Here is a 14,238-nt window from a genome sequence, read left to right on the forward strand (position 1 = left end):
GCAATATAGTATGTGTCTCTCTTCTTCCCCTTTTTGCCCCTTTAATCTTTCCCCATTCCCTTTCCCCTAACTCTTGTCAACCATTCCTTACTAACCAGTGGCAATCTGCCTGCTTAAAAGACAAGTAACAGAAACCAGCAAAATGCCATCTTACTCTGCAAACCTGGGGCTGTGCTGGAGGAACTCAGGCCCACACTGGCTCAGGACTTGGAAGGTTTTGCTCTGTAGAGACTTTTTCTCAGTTGGGATGATATTTAGAGGCTTACAAGTAACGTATTTATTTCTAGGGAGAAAGAGGCTTCATTTTTTTCTATTGTTTAAATATATGGCTCATGGACTTATTAACTGTGTTGTACTATCAAGTTCTTTATTGGTAACCATTGCTAGATCTCGCTGTCATCTTTATAGCTAAATTTATTTCATTCCTGCTTATGGTAGTTATTTGATTTTTGACCATATGACCAGCAGCCCTGGTGGAAATCTGGCTTTGTAAACTACCTCATTCTTTGCTAGGCTTCAAATTCATAGTGTGTCTGTGAATTCTCGGTTCTTCTCAGAGGCACTGCCTTTGATTCTCTTCTCTCTAGGAACCTGCATCCAGTCCCGTCAACTCCCGTCTTTGGGGTCTGTCTCGAGTCTTTCCTCCCACACTCAGCAGTCCACAGCCTCAGCTCAGGTGCTCTAACTTTCCCTCTGGGTCAGTGTACTAGCCTTTGGATAACTGTCCTGCTGCCAGACTTCATTTCTGCCAGTTCTTTTTGTTGCTCTCAGAGGGATTTGCTGAAACACAAATGGATGGTGCCACTTCCCTGCTTAAAAAGGGCCAGGACTTCCCCCCCGTCTGAAGGACACAGTGCAGACCATGTCAGCGCGGACCTGCGTCTACCCCCTGCTCAAGGTTCCGTGTTCTGCCTCTCCTCACCGCCAACCATGTGTCCTGTGCTCTGTCCAAACAAAATCATTTGCGTCCCCCAGACAGATGGAGGCTGCTGCACGTGCTGTCCCTGTGCTTGGAAAGCCCATTTCCTCTGCCTGAGCATGGTGTTTCTCAGCAGAAGAGCATTAGCTTGTGGGTCATTTCGTTCTTGACTAGAACCAGATGACCACTTAAACTTTTAAAACTTAATCTTGGTGCTAAAATTTCAATGGACTTTCCTAGGAAAGCCTGCAGGGATTTTGGTACCAAATAGATATGAATTTTACATCCACTGTTTGCCCAGCTTGAGGTTCTTAATCTTCATTTCCCCCCACTCTAAAACAGTAAGTGGAACAGTAAGTGCCACCCCTTAGGGTTCTTTGTTTATCATCAGTGGCTTCCCTTCATCCCTCCACCCCACACCAAGACCCAATTCAGCTGTCCTGTCCTCTGTGAGACTTTCTTCATCTTTATTCAGAGTCCCAGAGCTCTTCATAATTTCATCATTGTTGTTTTATGATTTCAAAAGTCTTACAAACTAGTAGTTAGTGGCAGGCTTTTCTCCGAGTATAAAGATCAGCTCTTCGTACAAGTGACCAAACGGGTATCAGAAAAATACTGTCACAGTTGATGTTCATATTTAATTCAACTTAATAGCTATTATTGAGGACCTCTTCTGAGCAGGCCTTGTAGCTGGGTTACCAGGAGCACAGGCCCAGCCCCCGGGTACTTACAGCATCATAGTTTAGAAATAGTTCTAGTAGTAAACACATATGCTTTTGTACCTTTTTTGTCGCATTTTATCTTTTGAAGACTGTTGTCCTTTTAACTACTGAACACCTTTAATGCTTGGCTCTAAATGGAAAACCCTCATAAGCACAACATGCTAAGGACTGATAATGCTCTGATCTACTCGGTCCTCTGTTTGCACCACCATCTTTAATGCTGTTTCTATTCAAAAATCATGCAGAAATGCGTTTCTATACTTCAGACGTTGATATTTGGTTTTGTGTCCTTTATGATTAAATAGTATTTCAGATTCGAAGATTAGCTAAATGCCTTTTTGCTCTAGAATGTACCCCAAATATCTCCTTTTTAAAAAATAACGTTACAGTGATCATTATGCTTCCTTGTCACTTTCATCTTTGCTTTTTTTTAAAGGTCAGGGTGTCCCCTCTGCCCTGCTCCAGAAAAACACAACAAAGCTTACCTTCCTCCCGCCCCAAGAAAAAATTCTTGGCTCTTGTCAGCTGGGCTGCACTTAATCAGAGTCTTCAGTGTTCCTCTCCCTTCTCGGTGCTGGATCAGTCATGCAGCCTTTGAAGTCCTGTCCTCCACACTATCCTATTTTAGAGAACGGCACTGCCAGTCATTTGATAAGAGTTAGTAAGCAGAGAGGTCAGATTTGCATTCATAAAGATTTCAGCAAATTAGGAATGATACTACCCCTGCTGTTTCCCCACCCCTTTCTTTGTTTTAAGAATTCAGAAACCTCTATGGGCAGTAGTTGACTTGTTTAGTTACTATGCAGCATTTATTGGGCACTTTATAAATGCCAGTTAGCTCTGGAAATACAGCATTGAATGAGGCTCCAGAGGTCCCTGCTCTGTTCTGCTTACATTGCTGGCAGGGCAACTGATTAAAAACAAACAGAAACGTGTAAGTGCTGTAATACAAATAAAGCAGAGTGACCGGAGGGTTGGCTTCGGGCTGACGATGATAAAAGGCCTTCTGAGGGGGTGGCACTCAGTAATAACCGATTATCTCCCATGGAGGGTATTCTGTGTATTGTTCTAAATGGAAGACCAGGGCAACAGAGCATCCTGCTGTTAGAAAGCGCTTAGACTAGGACTGAGGCCACCCAGGCTCTCACAGTAGCCCTCTCTGTGCCATGTGATGACCTGGGGCAGTAGGTTTAAGTCAGGAGCCTCTGGTCCCGCAGCAGAAGGCAGAAGTGAAAGAGGACTGTTTGCTGGCCTCTAAGCTCCCAGCTGCCTCCAGTCCCAACTTTTCCTGGTTTGCTTTGTGCTTCCGCGGGCTGCCCTGCCTCCCGAGTGTTAGAAAAGGGACTCGAAGTCTCTTTTCTGTTTACTAATCTGTCCTCATTCTAGGTCCGAGTGGAGTGGCTCTGTAGAATAAGGCGCCTGTGTGATCTTGAACACGACGTGCCTGCCCTTAATCCTGTGTAGGTTGCCTCCCCTCGCCCCCTGAAGGAGAGACAGAAGCACTGCCTCTAGCTTGAGGCTTCGCTTCGCTACTGATGCCGCCACGTGGCCTCTTGTCTGTCAGACTTCAGTCCCACTTGTGCTGGCTCCACCTTAGAGAGGAGCTCGAGACAGATGGAGGGTTTGCTTAGGCTCGATCCTGCCCACAGTGTGCGTGAGGACTCTTAGGGCTTGCTCTCAGCTCAGAAGGGAAATCCTGAAGTCAGGCTCTCCCTGCAGGAAGGCAGAGCTGATGGAACGCAGTGCCCAGACGGGGAAGATGCTGTGATTCCAACGTGAAGAGATTTTTGAGAGGGTTTCCCTCTGTACAATGAAACTTACCGTTATCCTGCTCTCCTTAAAAGAAATTCCCATTAAATTAGATCACTGAGCTTAGACGTCTGTGATGTAGCTCAAATGGTAGGGAGCTCTCATTACTCTGAACTAGCATGGGATATGGTGGATTATAGGGAAAAGACTCCTCTGTGAACAAAAAGCCTTCTGAGAACTCGTCTCCTTAAAAGACACAAGTTTCATTTAATGCTTTCACTTTGTTGATGGGAAATGCCATTGGAGTTGCTTCATACACCCAGCCGTGTCCCCATCTGCCTGTGTGTTTCAACTTTTGTGCTTTATATAAGGATAGTCATTCTGGTGAAATCAAGTTGAAACAAAGAAATTAGCATTAACCCAGTCTCAACATCTTGTAGCCAACTTTAGGAATAATTAGAATTAGGATCTATAAAAGGCATTCCTCCAAATCGGAGGTGATTTCCAAGCTGTGGGATCTTTCAAGAAATCCAAATTCACCCTTAGCTTTGTTTTAACTAACTCTTCATTTGTGGGAATGCTGGGAGCCCAGGGCCCCAGGCAGTGAGACTGCACACATTCTCCCGTGAAGGCCAATGTCATAAACACCAATTGTTTGTTCACTTTGTGAACATCCAGTGAGGTCTACTTGTACAAATCAAGAACTGCTTTAGGCAGTGGGGTGACTTGCTAAATGAACCCTGCCCATTCCCAGAGGAACTCTCAGTTTAAGAGGGTACAGACATACAAATGAACAATTATAAAATAATATGTTTTATGGTAGAGAGGGAGCACATACAGCCACTGTGTTAAAGAGAACAAGAAGTATTAATACACAAAACGAGCTCAAGGAAGGCTTCCTGGAGTAGTGAGTCACACTGGAGCTGTGCAGTCATGGAAGAATTCTTGGGTTTGAAAGAACAAGGATCAAGTTGTGAGTTTCCAGTACTCTGGTACATGTTAGATTTGAATTATGTAACATCTCAAGGTTGTCAGAAGTCAAAGATTATCATCAAATACTTCCCTTCCTGACTTAAGATTCATGAGGAATTGAAGCAGCAAAGAATTAAGAATTTTTGAAAAGGTGGAGATGATGATTCTGTGTTTACTAACTTAAAAAACATTACTGATTAGTTTACTAATATTTATTTTAGCAAAACATATAAAAAGTCCACTATCTTAAAATTATATAAATTATGATATTTCAGTGTATTTCCTTTGATCATATAACACCAAAAGTCTAGTTTAAAAACAAGCTACCTTTTTAATGGCTGAGTGATACTCCATTGTATGTTGAGTATTACTCAGCATTGTGCATTGAGTGTTACTCAGCCATTAAAAAGAATACATTTGAATCAGTTCTAATGAGGTGGATGAAACTGGAGCCGATTATACAGAGTGAAGTAAGCCAGAAAGAAAAACACCAATACAGTATACTAATGCATATATATGGAATTTAGAAAGACAGTAATGATAATGCTGTATGCGAGAGAACAAAAGAGACACAGATGCATAGAACAGTCTTTTGGACTCTGTCCCAAAGGGAGGGTGGGATGATTTGGGAAAATGGCATTGAAACACGTATATTATCATATAAGAAACAAACCTCCAGTCTAGGTTTGATGCAGGATACAGGATGCTTGGGGCTGGTGCCCTGGGATGACCCAGAGGGATGGTACGGGGAGGGAGGTGGGAGAGGGGTTCAGGATGGGGAACACGTGTACACCTGTGGTGGATTCATGTTGATGTATGGCAAAACCAATACAATACTGTAAAGTAATTAGCCTCCAATTAAAATAAATAAATTTAAATTTAAAAAATAAAAACAAGCTACCTTAAAAAAAAAAAAAACCTCGAGTTAAGCACACCAAGAGATACAGACAGGCACCCATATACAGACACACTACACTATGATTTTGGCCTTGGAATAATCTTTACCTTGTACACTTGCTAAACTGAGAATTTAAAATATTTTTTCCTAAATGAAACCTTAGCCTTTATTTTCCTGGGCCAGCAGGTGTGTGGGAGAAGTAATTTCTAGTATAGTAGATAGCACAATAGTTGATTGTGCAGTGCTTGGATTTACATCTTTTAAAAAATTTTTCTAGCTTTCCATTTGATTGGACTGGAATCCTCCTCAGAACTGACTGAAGGTCTTCCAGGAGACTTGCCGGAAGCCTGAGACTTGGCTGTGTGCTCCTAAGAGTCAAGGAGAGGTCTAAAGATTTTCAGGAGTCTCCTTGAGAAAAACATTTACTTCATACAGGTTTTAAAGCTCACCCTAGTGAGTTTGACATTTTTGCCTAATCTTTGCCCTGAACTCTGTTCCCCGAGGACAGATGTAGTCACCCACATTAACTATCAGTGAGCCTCTGGTTCCCAGGTTGGCTGGTCAAGTTAGAAAGCAAAGCCAACTGTTTACAGACTAGTAAAACTGGAAATACCTAGGAAACAGGAAGGCTTGTCCAAAGTCTCAAAGTAGAAATGAAGGCTTACAAGGAGAAAGTGAAAAAACCAGGGGTGTGTTGGCATTGGAATCATCAAGAGGGAGGCAGGCAGATGCCTGCTTCGGTGCGCTACACGCTGGTGGCTGGGCTGTCAGTCTAGCGCGCGTGGTGGTTTTATCTCGGCAGCTGTGCACTGGTGAAGGAACGGGGAGAGGACTGTGCTTCTGGTGAGAGCTTTGAAAACCTCTGCAGTGCTGCAGTGTCCTTCCCATCAGTTCTGTGCTGCTCTTGAATGGTCAGAAGAGCTAAAACCAGGTTTAGGTTGCCTGGGAAACAAAGGGAAACAAATAGGAAACTGACCCCTTGGCTAGCAGGAGTGATCACGTGCCATTAAAAAATGATAGTAGACGGAGAGGAGAATAAGGCTCTGACAACCCTCGAGACACATGGTCTTCAGTATTGTCCATGGAAACCTGTGAAATTAAGATCCAAGCACTTAAGAATAGTTGATAGAATAAAATGTTTTGGACAAATTTGGTATAATAGAATGTTTTCTCACTGAGTTGTCTGAAACTGAGAGAATTTTCCTACTGGATAATGGAGTTTGCCAGAGAACTTTAGGTTTACCTGTTTAAGTATCAAAACATGTACTTTTTAACTCTCGTGAGTACCGCTCTTTGTTCAGCAGAGTACATGTAATTTAAATATTTTTTAAATACCTCATGCCGTTATTCTGTAGTGTACTGTACTGTATGGTATATGGCAACAAGGAATTGATGGTGTCTGACACTTGTAAATGACCCCAAATAACAGGGGATTTCTAAAGACCGCTCTTTCTAATTTACTGTCTTCTCACTTTGACCAGGGACTGTATCTTTCCCTGACAGCAGTGAATATGTTCCTTCAGATCCATTTTGTGGATTTGGGAACCAGAAAACAAAGCTTATTTGAATAATATAGACATTAAAAGTAAATAGAGTCTGAGTTGGCATATGGAGGGTGCTCTTATTAGGAAGGGTAAATGTGCCTTTTTTTTTCTTTTGCATGAATCTTTTGTTACTGCAGTGAGAGCTTAAGGCCCTTCCACTTCCTCAGCTGTGTTCTGTGGGTCTGAAGCTGCCAGGTCTTAGATCCAAGGAGTGAGTCTAATAATCTGAGGTGATCCTGCCTTAGCAAAGTCACTCTTTTTTTTTTTTTTTTTACAGAATGAGGGGGAAGAAATGAAAGCATTTCAGTCAAACAGTAGTGCCCACTTTTTTGTTTACGTCCTAAGTCAAATGACTTGAAGTTTTCTAAATTTTTAGATATAGTCTCTGTAAATATAACAAAATTTTTGCTGCCCTTTGGTATTACTTTTCCCAGGTATCACTGTATTTGTGTAGACACTGTAGAAGATATTTTATAATACATTTGATAAGAGAGACTTTGCAGAATTCTCTATTCTTAATTTTCCACCAGAAATCCTGTAAATAATACAACAATTGCTTTTACCCCCAAACGTGCCACATGAGGTCGGAAAAACAAAACCAGAACCAACACTGCTGGGCCACGTATCCTGTGTGGATGCGCTAACAGGAGCCTCTACGCCCCACTTTGTGGCAGCCCTGTATGGGGAGGGATCTTTGCGCTGTTTGAGGGGTGAGATGTCAGGAACTTGTCTAGGCCCGTGCGGTCAGTGTGCAGCAGTGTCAGGCTCAGACCAAGCTCTGTTTCTCTTTAGCACACGTCTCCACCCGCTGCAGTAACCAACACTCCCTGCGCCGTTCAGATGCTAGGCATGCAGTCTGTCATGGGTGATTATCTCCTTTCATCCCCCTCAGTGACATTATGAGGTGTAATGATGTACTATTGATATTTCTATTTTATAGATGAGACTGGGGTTTTTACATTCAGGTAGCTTGCTGAGGATAACTCAGGTGATAAGGCTGGGGCTCCCCCAGCCCAGGACTGATATTCTCAGAGCTCATGCTCAGAACCCACAACGCATCGTCACCTCCCTAGGCCCCGTACACTTAAGACTCCCAGACTCCTACACATGCAGAAATGACCGTGGAAAGAAAAAGGAGCGTGCGCTAGTTCTACTGCCTCACTTTGTGAAGGTGAAGTTAGCATCTTTAGTGAGGAGAACTTGTAGAGAGAAAAGGTGAATTGGATAAAGAATTTAAAGATGCGTATATGAGTCTCCATAGATATTGTCCTCCTGAAGCACTTTGATATACAGAAGTAAAATGGATTTTGAGGCTCTCTTATTTGAAACTTTCCTCGAGAATATTTCTGCAGTGTTTCCCATGGAGGTAAGGGTCTAGGGTGGGATCTGTGAGGCCCAACCAACCAGTGTGATGTCCTTCCTCACAAGGGAGAGGAAAAGGGCTGATGAGAAGAGAAGCCAGTAGCTGCAGATGGGAATAAGAAAGCCCCTAGAGCAGTTTATTCATAGTTACAGGCCTGCCTCAGAGTCATCTGAACTTTGCCAAAGTCTGGTTGCCTGGATAGTGATTTACTCTGAATAACCACAAGGGAAGAAACCACACAGATGCAGTGACCTTGCCTTGGTTTAAATGACCTGGGTCCAAGCCCAAGGCCAGTGACCCCTCATGGCCCTGACCTCTCCCTCCTTCCTCCACAGTTTGGGAATCATCTTGCATCAGAGCTTATAGCTGGGGACTGGGGGCCAGCTAGCTTGATGCTGGGACTTAAGGACTAACTCCACTGTAGAAAGAATAGACAGCACCAACCTTCCCAGCCACACATTATGGTTCGTTCTTTTTCTGAAATGCTGGGTAATCCTTTCAAAGACCTGAATCTGCCTTTTGTAGGTTATACTTTAAATCTATAGATTTAAATTTCCCAGTTAACTTCTCATGCTCTTTGTCCTCTCATCCTGCTCTGAGAGCAGGTCATCTTGGGGTGGGCAGTGGTCTAGATGTAGACCACCACCACCCCCACTGTCATAACAGTGCTCACGGGTGTGGCAGGCGGGCAGGCGAGAAGCAAAGGAGTGGTAACTCAGCTCTGCAGTGCGGTGGAAAGAAATTGGGTTTAAGGCTCAGAAGCTATTTCTGCCCCCTGTGGTGACCTTAGCCAAGGCCTTTCGCCTCACACAGCCCGGTCCTTCGGTTGCATGACACTGTGTCTGCCCCAGTGCCTGGTGCCGCAGGGCTCAGCCCACGCTGTCCCTTCCTCCTCGCCAGCTCCCGTGACCTACAGGGAACCAGGAGCCCCAGCGAATCTCTAGGGGTCCCTCAGACCAGTCACTGACAAGCAAACGCCTCCGTCCCCTCTAGAAGGACAGGGCAAACCAGCTCTGTCATGCTCACTCTCTGCTCTAGAAGTCCGCTCTCCGCATACACACATGCAGAGAGGCGCCCGCCCTGAAAGAGCAGGCTTGTGTTGGTTTGCCCGGAGGTGAGGCAGGAAAACTTGGCCGTGCGCAGGAGGCGTGTGGTGTGCTGCAGAGAGGCGGGCGCTCTTTACAAAGTCTCTGCTTCTGTTCACCTTTCACAGACTCATCTCTGATGCTCTCTCCTCAAACTGCACATCATAACTAAAAACGTTTTAAAGTTCCTGCTCCTTGCTAGGAACATTCGGGAGGGGAAGGATCTCTTACTCCAGCCGCCTTTGTGTGTTCCTCGCCTTTTCTGTACAAGGAGGTGCTGTTACATGAAGGCAAGGCATCTCTCGGCGTGCTGTGCCCGCGTGGCTGCACGTGACCGGGTGGGTCCTCGTCACGTGTCAGCCCTCCTCTTCTCCACCTTGGCCTTGCTGATGGGCTTGGTTCCTTGCCCCTTCTGCTAGAGGACAGACTGGGGGTGGTGGGGCCACAGAACCCCAAGGATAAGGGCTGGCAAAGCACTTGGCTTCCAATAAAGGCTGATGTTTGCACTTAAGACATCTCCCCTTTCCCTTTCTTCACATGTTATGAGCCAAGGTCATCTCCCAGACACAGGTCCGTCTTGAAATTGAGATTTCCCTTTAGCACTTGGGCTCTTAATAAGCAAATCTGTCTGTCTGGGCTCCTGGTTCCATTTGGTCAGCAGGATATTCTGTCAAGATTGGAGTTCAGTCCAGGAGAGAGTGCTGGATTTCAGCTGGATGTGGGGGGAGGGCAGGGTGTTTTCTTGTGCCTCCTTCAGAGTCACTCAACAAATGGCCCACATGGTGACTCCTCGCGGAGGGAGCCCAAGCCTGACATGTAAGATGGGACTCCAAGCTCCCTTTGAAGCGGGCACAGTAATTGCAGCTTTGATTGCACTGACTCCGCTGCTGGGTTGGGCTGCACAGGGGCTTGCCTGGCCAGCCCAGCCTCAGCCACAGCCCCCCAGTGAAGCCTTAGATGTGGACGTCTCCAGTCTCCCAAGCCTCATGCCTGTGGTTTCTTGAAAAGAATCTTGATTTGACCTGTTTTATATCTGTAAAGCAACACTTTAAGGCCCCCATTTTTCCCATTTGGGGTAAAATTGGTCTCCCCTGACAACCTTATATTTTAAAGGACCAACCAGGTTCAAATAAGGTGCCCATTTGATAGACAGTTTCTTTATCACTTTATTTAAACACTAATAAAACTATCAGAGCATCCAAGGTGGGAAAGAGTCACTTTTTGATTGGCAGTTGTACAGAGCACCACTAAAACCAGCTTCCCAGGAGGATCCTGGAAGAGGAAACTGTGGTGATAAAACAATGGTGGGGACGTGTGACACTACAGAAAGAACTGGCTTTATTAGGAGATGTCGAAATTCTTTCCAGGGCAGCGACCTTGTGATAAGTGGTCATTCTGGCCAGCCAGGACTGGTAGTGGAGGGGGCGGAAGGCACCTAGGGTGCTGTGAGGTGGGAAGAGGCCAACTCCGTGAGTGGGCGGTGCAGGAGGGCCAGGGCGCCACAGGGCCATGCAGGCTGCCACCCCGCGACTTGAGGGTCAGCCTGGGGCTGGGCTGGGGACAGGTTCCAGCAGCGGGCTGGTGCTTGTGGCTGCTGAGGCCAGTCCTTTCTGAACAGAGCTGGCCTCCCGCTGCTGTGCACTCCTGGCCCAGGGCTGCTCAGCCACTCCTCACCAGCAAGAGCAACCTGGACCTGGCCCTGGGAGTCAGGGGTGCCCAAGCACCTTATACTAGGAATCTGTGGGCAGTGCCTCCACCCCTTGCCCAGGCTCTGCCCCTGTCTCCTTGGAAAGCCAGGCCCTTTGCTGCGCTTCCATCCTCCTGTGTGAAGCATCTGTACTCTGCTCAAACTTTTAAAAACCACAGAGCTGTAGCGTGGTTTTCCTGTTAACTGGGCGAAGGGTAATCTTGCACAAGAGGAGTGGAAATCGTCACTGGAGACCTCGCTGTGTTGAAGGCAGCATTCCTCCCATTGTGCTTTCACTTGTCTGTTCACTAGCCACCCAGATAAACAGTTTCTTCACAGCTGTGATGATGCATCATCTTGAGGGACAGCACTGGTGGTGGTGGCCGTAATAATAGTGCTAACACGTAGCTGGTAAAAGCCCTAAGCGTAGGGACTCACTGTGCACTCTGCGCTCTGCAAGTCCCTCCAGGGTACTGGCTGCGCCCATCCTCACCTCAGCCCACGGCACCGCTCCTCCTGGCTCCTGGGCTACGGCTGCTCTTCTCTGAACAGCACCGTGTGGATTGGAACTCACCATCCTGCGTTTAGTTTCTCATTATTAAACTATTTCAAAGTTCCCTTTTACTTCTCCTCCAAGGTTTCTTTCTACTCAAATAAAAAGCATAAAGGAATGTACTCCACTATTGAGAATTAATTTTTTCTCAAGGAAATGTTTGCTAATAAAAGGGCATTGCAGCACAGACTGTTGAGATTCGTCTGAGCTGCCAGGGGACCAGATGGGGGAGATGACTTCCCTGCAACTGGACGAGGCCGTCTCCCCAGCTGCAAAGGAGGGGCATCGGATGCTCTCCACAGAGGAGCTGAACGTGGGGGTGCTTTTGCTTTCCTTTTCTCTCTGATTCTGTTGCAGTGTTTTATTTGTAATCACTCTTTGGGTCTAAGATTATTAAAACTTTTGGGATTTAGGGATTATCCTTTCTGTTGCTCTTGTCATTAGCAACATCTTTAAATACTTGTTGAGTGTACAACCCAAGATAATATTAGAGATCCCAGTTGTTATAAAGGGAAAAAAAAAAAGTACTGAGAATTGAAGCCTGACTATTGGAGAAGCTTATGCTCCTCAGACTGAATATGAGCGGAGAGAAGACATCCTGGCCGCATGGCTGCTTGTGGGAATGTGGGGCACTAACTCACTTGAGTGTGCTTTTAGTCTCCTGACAGGGTCACAAAGAGTGTGACACAACCGAGGCGACTCAGCATGCATGCACGCATGCAAAGCCCTACAGTGGCTCCCCACAGTGGACTAGAAAGACCAAACACTCTAGAACGACAGCTCCTTCCCTCAGCTGGCCATTGCCCGCCATTACAGTTCATGTTTGGCCATTCTCTTCTGATGTTTTTCAGATTTATTTTTAAAAACCATGATCCAAAGTATTATGTGTATTTCACATAACTCTGTACATATATATATATACACATATGCATGGAACCAAGGTAAACACTTCAGTAAAGTACACTTATTCTCTAACGTAATCTCAGGATTTAGGGCTACCTTAGGGCAATCTGTTTCAGCTATCACCAGATCAACAAAGAGGATTAATTAAATGCAGAGCTCTTAAGACGTGCTGTATGCAGCTGAGGTTCAAAATCTGTAAAGGTCTGTGGCAAATGCGCATTAATAGCATTTTATTTGTTCCTTCTCGAGGTGGAAAACGAAGCTCATTCCCAACATGCAAAGCCAAGGCAGCGACCCCGGGACCTCTCCTGGAGATGGAAGCTTGTTGAAAACCCAGACTGTCTCCACGGCTTGCCCAGTCGACCCCAAAGGAGAAATGACACCAACTTCACCCTGAGGTCACTGCTAAAGACGCTGATCCATAAAGACAATCACTGCCAACCCCCTTTCATCTACTGCAAGAGCCAAGTTCCACAGTAAAGCATATAAGGTTTTTTTTAAAAGAAAAATTAAAAAGCACCTGAGAATGCTAGCAGGCCCTGGGTCAGCTGAGCAGCTTTCCTCCCCCGTCTCCGCTGTGCACTTCCCAGAGCATCCTGCATCCGTATCTGTAACCTTCTGGCAAGGACAGTAACCTGGCTGCTTTCGCCTGCCCCAAGCCACCTGAGCACCGGGAGCGGCTGCAGCAGAGCCGCCAGCGTCCCCGCAGGAATGTGGGGAAGAGTTCCCTGTTTCTGGCTTCGTGTTTCTTCTTCTTCTTCTCCTCAAGCTTTTATTTAACAGTGCAAAAAGATCTGTCTTGTTTGCTTTTTTTAAACTTGAACTTTTTTTTAAATTTACACTTCTTTTATTTTTCTTGTATATTTTGCTAGCTATGAGCTTTTTAAGTAAAATTCAAAGATCTGGAACTGTTTGAAATAAAAACGAAATGAAAAGAAGCCTCCTTTTGAGAGAGATCTCGTCTGCTAAGTGGCTTCTCCGTGAATGACCTGTAACAATAGTGGCCTCTCTGTCTTTGTAAGGTGTCTGATAGAGCTAAATAAACATAACAGCCAGTCCACTCTGTGGGTAGCAGTTGGCAGTCCTCTTTATTTTTCTTATGCTCTTTTTTTTTTTTTTAATGGTAAACCTTAACAGATACTTTCAGCAGACCAGTTTGCAGTGAATTTTCATTTCTTTCCTTCTTACCCCCTTGTTGTAAAAAGCCCAGCACTTGAATTGTTATTACTTTAAATGTTCTGTATTTGTATCTGTTTTTATTAGCCAGTTAGTGGGATTTTATGCCAGTTGTTAAAATGAGCATTGATATGTACCCATTTTTTTTAAATAACAAGGCACAGCCTTTGCCCCAAGCTGTCAATCTAACGTTTGTCATTCCAGTTTGAGTTAACGTGCTGAGCATTTTTTAAAAGGAGCTTTGTAATAAAACATTTTAAAAGTTTTTTTTAAAGAGTGAAATTCCTGATGCTCTACAGTTGGTAATGGTGACCTGAATGCACAGGCCAGGCCGGAGCTGGCCAGAACTCGTGACAGAAGGCCTGCCAGCGCAGCCTCCGTGAGGACAGGCCCACGGCCGCCCCGTCCGCAGGCCCTGAGTCCTCAGAGGCCCTGTGTGCGCGGCCTGGACCGCTGCCGCCGCCTCTCACAGGGCTCGGTGTGAGAGTCAGGGCCGCGGGATTCAGGTGGGAGCGATTCCTTCCTCCCTGAGCCCGCAGGCACCCTGACGGGCAGCGCTCAGCACCTCTGCTGATGCCACCACAGTCAGACCCCCTGCTTCTCAAACTGGTCTCCCCCAGTCAAGGATCCCTGTGTCTAACTCCCACTCATCTCCCCAAATCGACAG

The 14,238-nt window shown here is 45.7% G+C and overlaps 1 protein-coding gene across 11 annotated transcripts in view; it reads left to right on the forward strand.

Annotated features, from left to right (window-relative positions):
* Positions 1-13,836, forward strand: part of LEF1 (lymphoid enhancer binding factor 1) — a 122,522-nt gene extending 108,686 nt beyond the window's left edge. For all 11 annotated transcript variants that reach the window (XM_069592958.1, XM_069592957.1, XM_069592962.1 and 8 more), the window contains one exon: positions 12,645-13,836. Coding sequence is in view for 5 of the 11 variants with exons in the window: in XM_069592957.1 (XP_069449058.1) it covers positions 12,645-12,724 (80 nt within the window). In the remaining 6 variants the exon portion in view is untranslated. The remainder of the gene's footprint in view (positions 1-12,644) is intronic.
* The last annotated feature ends 402 nt before the right edge of the window (positions 13,837-14,238 follow it).

This window comes from Ovis canadensis, chromosome 6, assembly GCF_042477335.2.
Source record: "Ovis canadensis isolate MfBH-ARS-UI-01 breed Bighorn chromosome 6, ARS-UI_OviCan_v2, whole genome shotgun sequence".
NCBI classification, from domain to species: domain Eukaryota; kingdom Metazoa; phylum Chordata; class Mammalia; order Artiodactyla; family Bovidae; genus Ovis; species Ovis canadensis.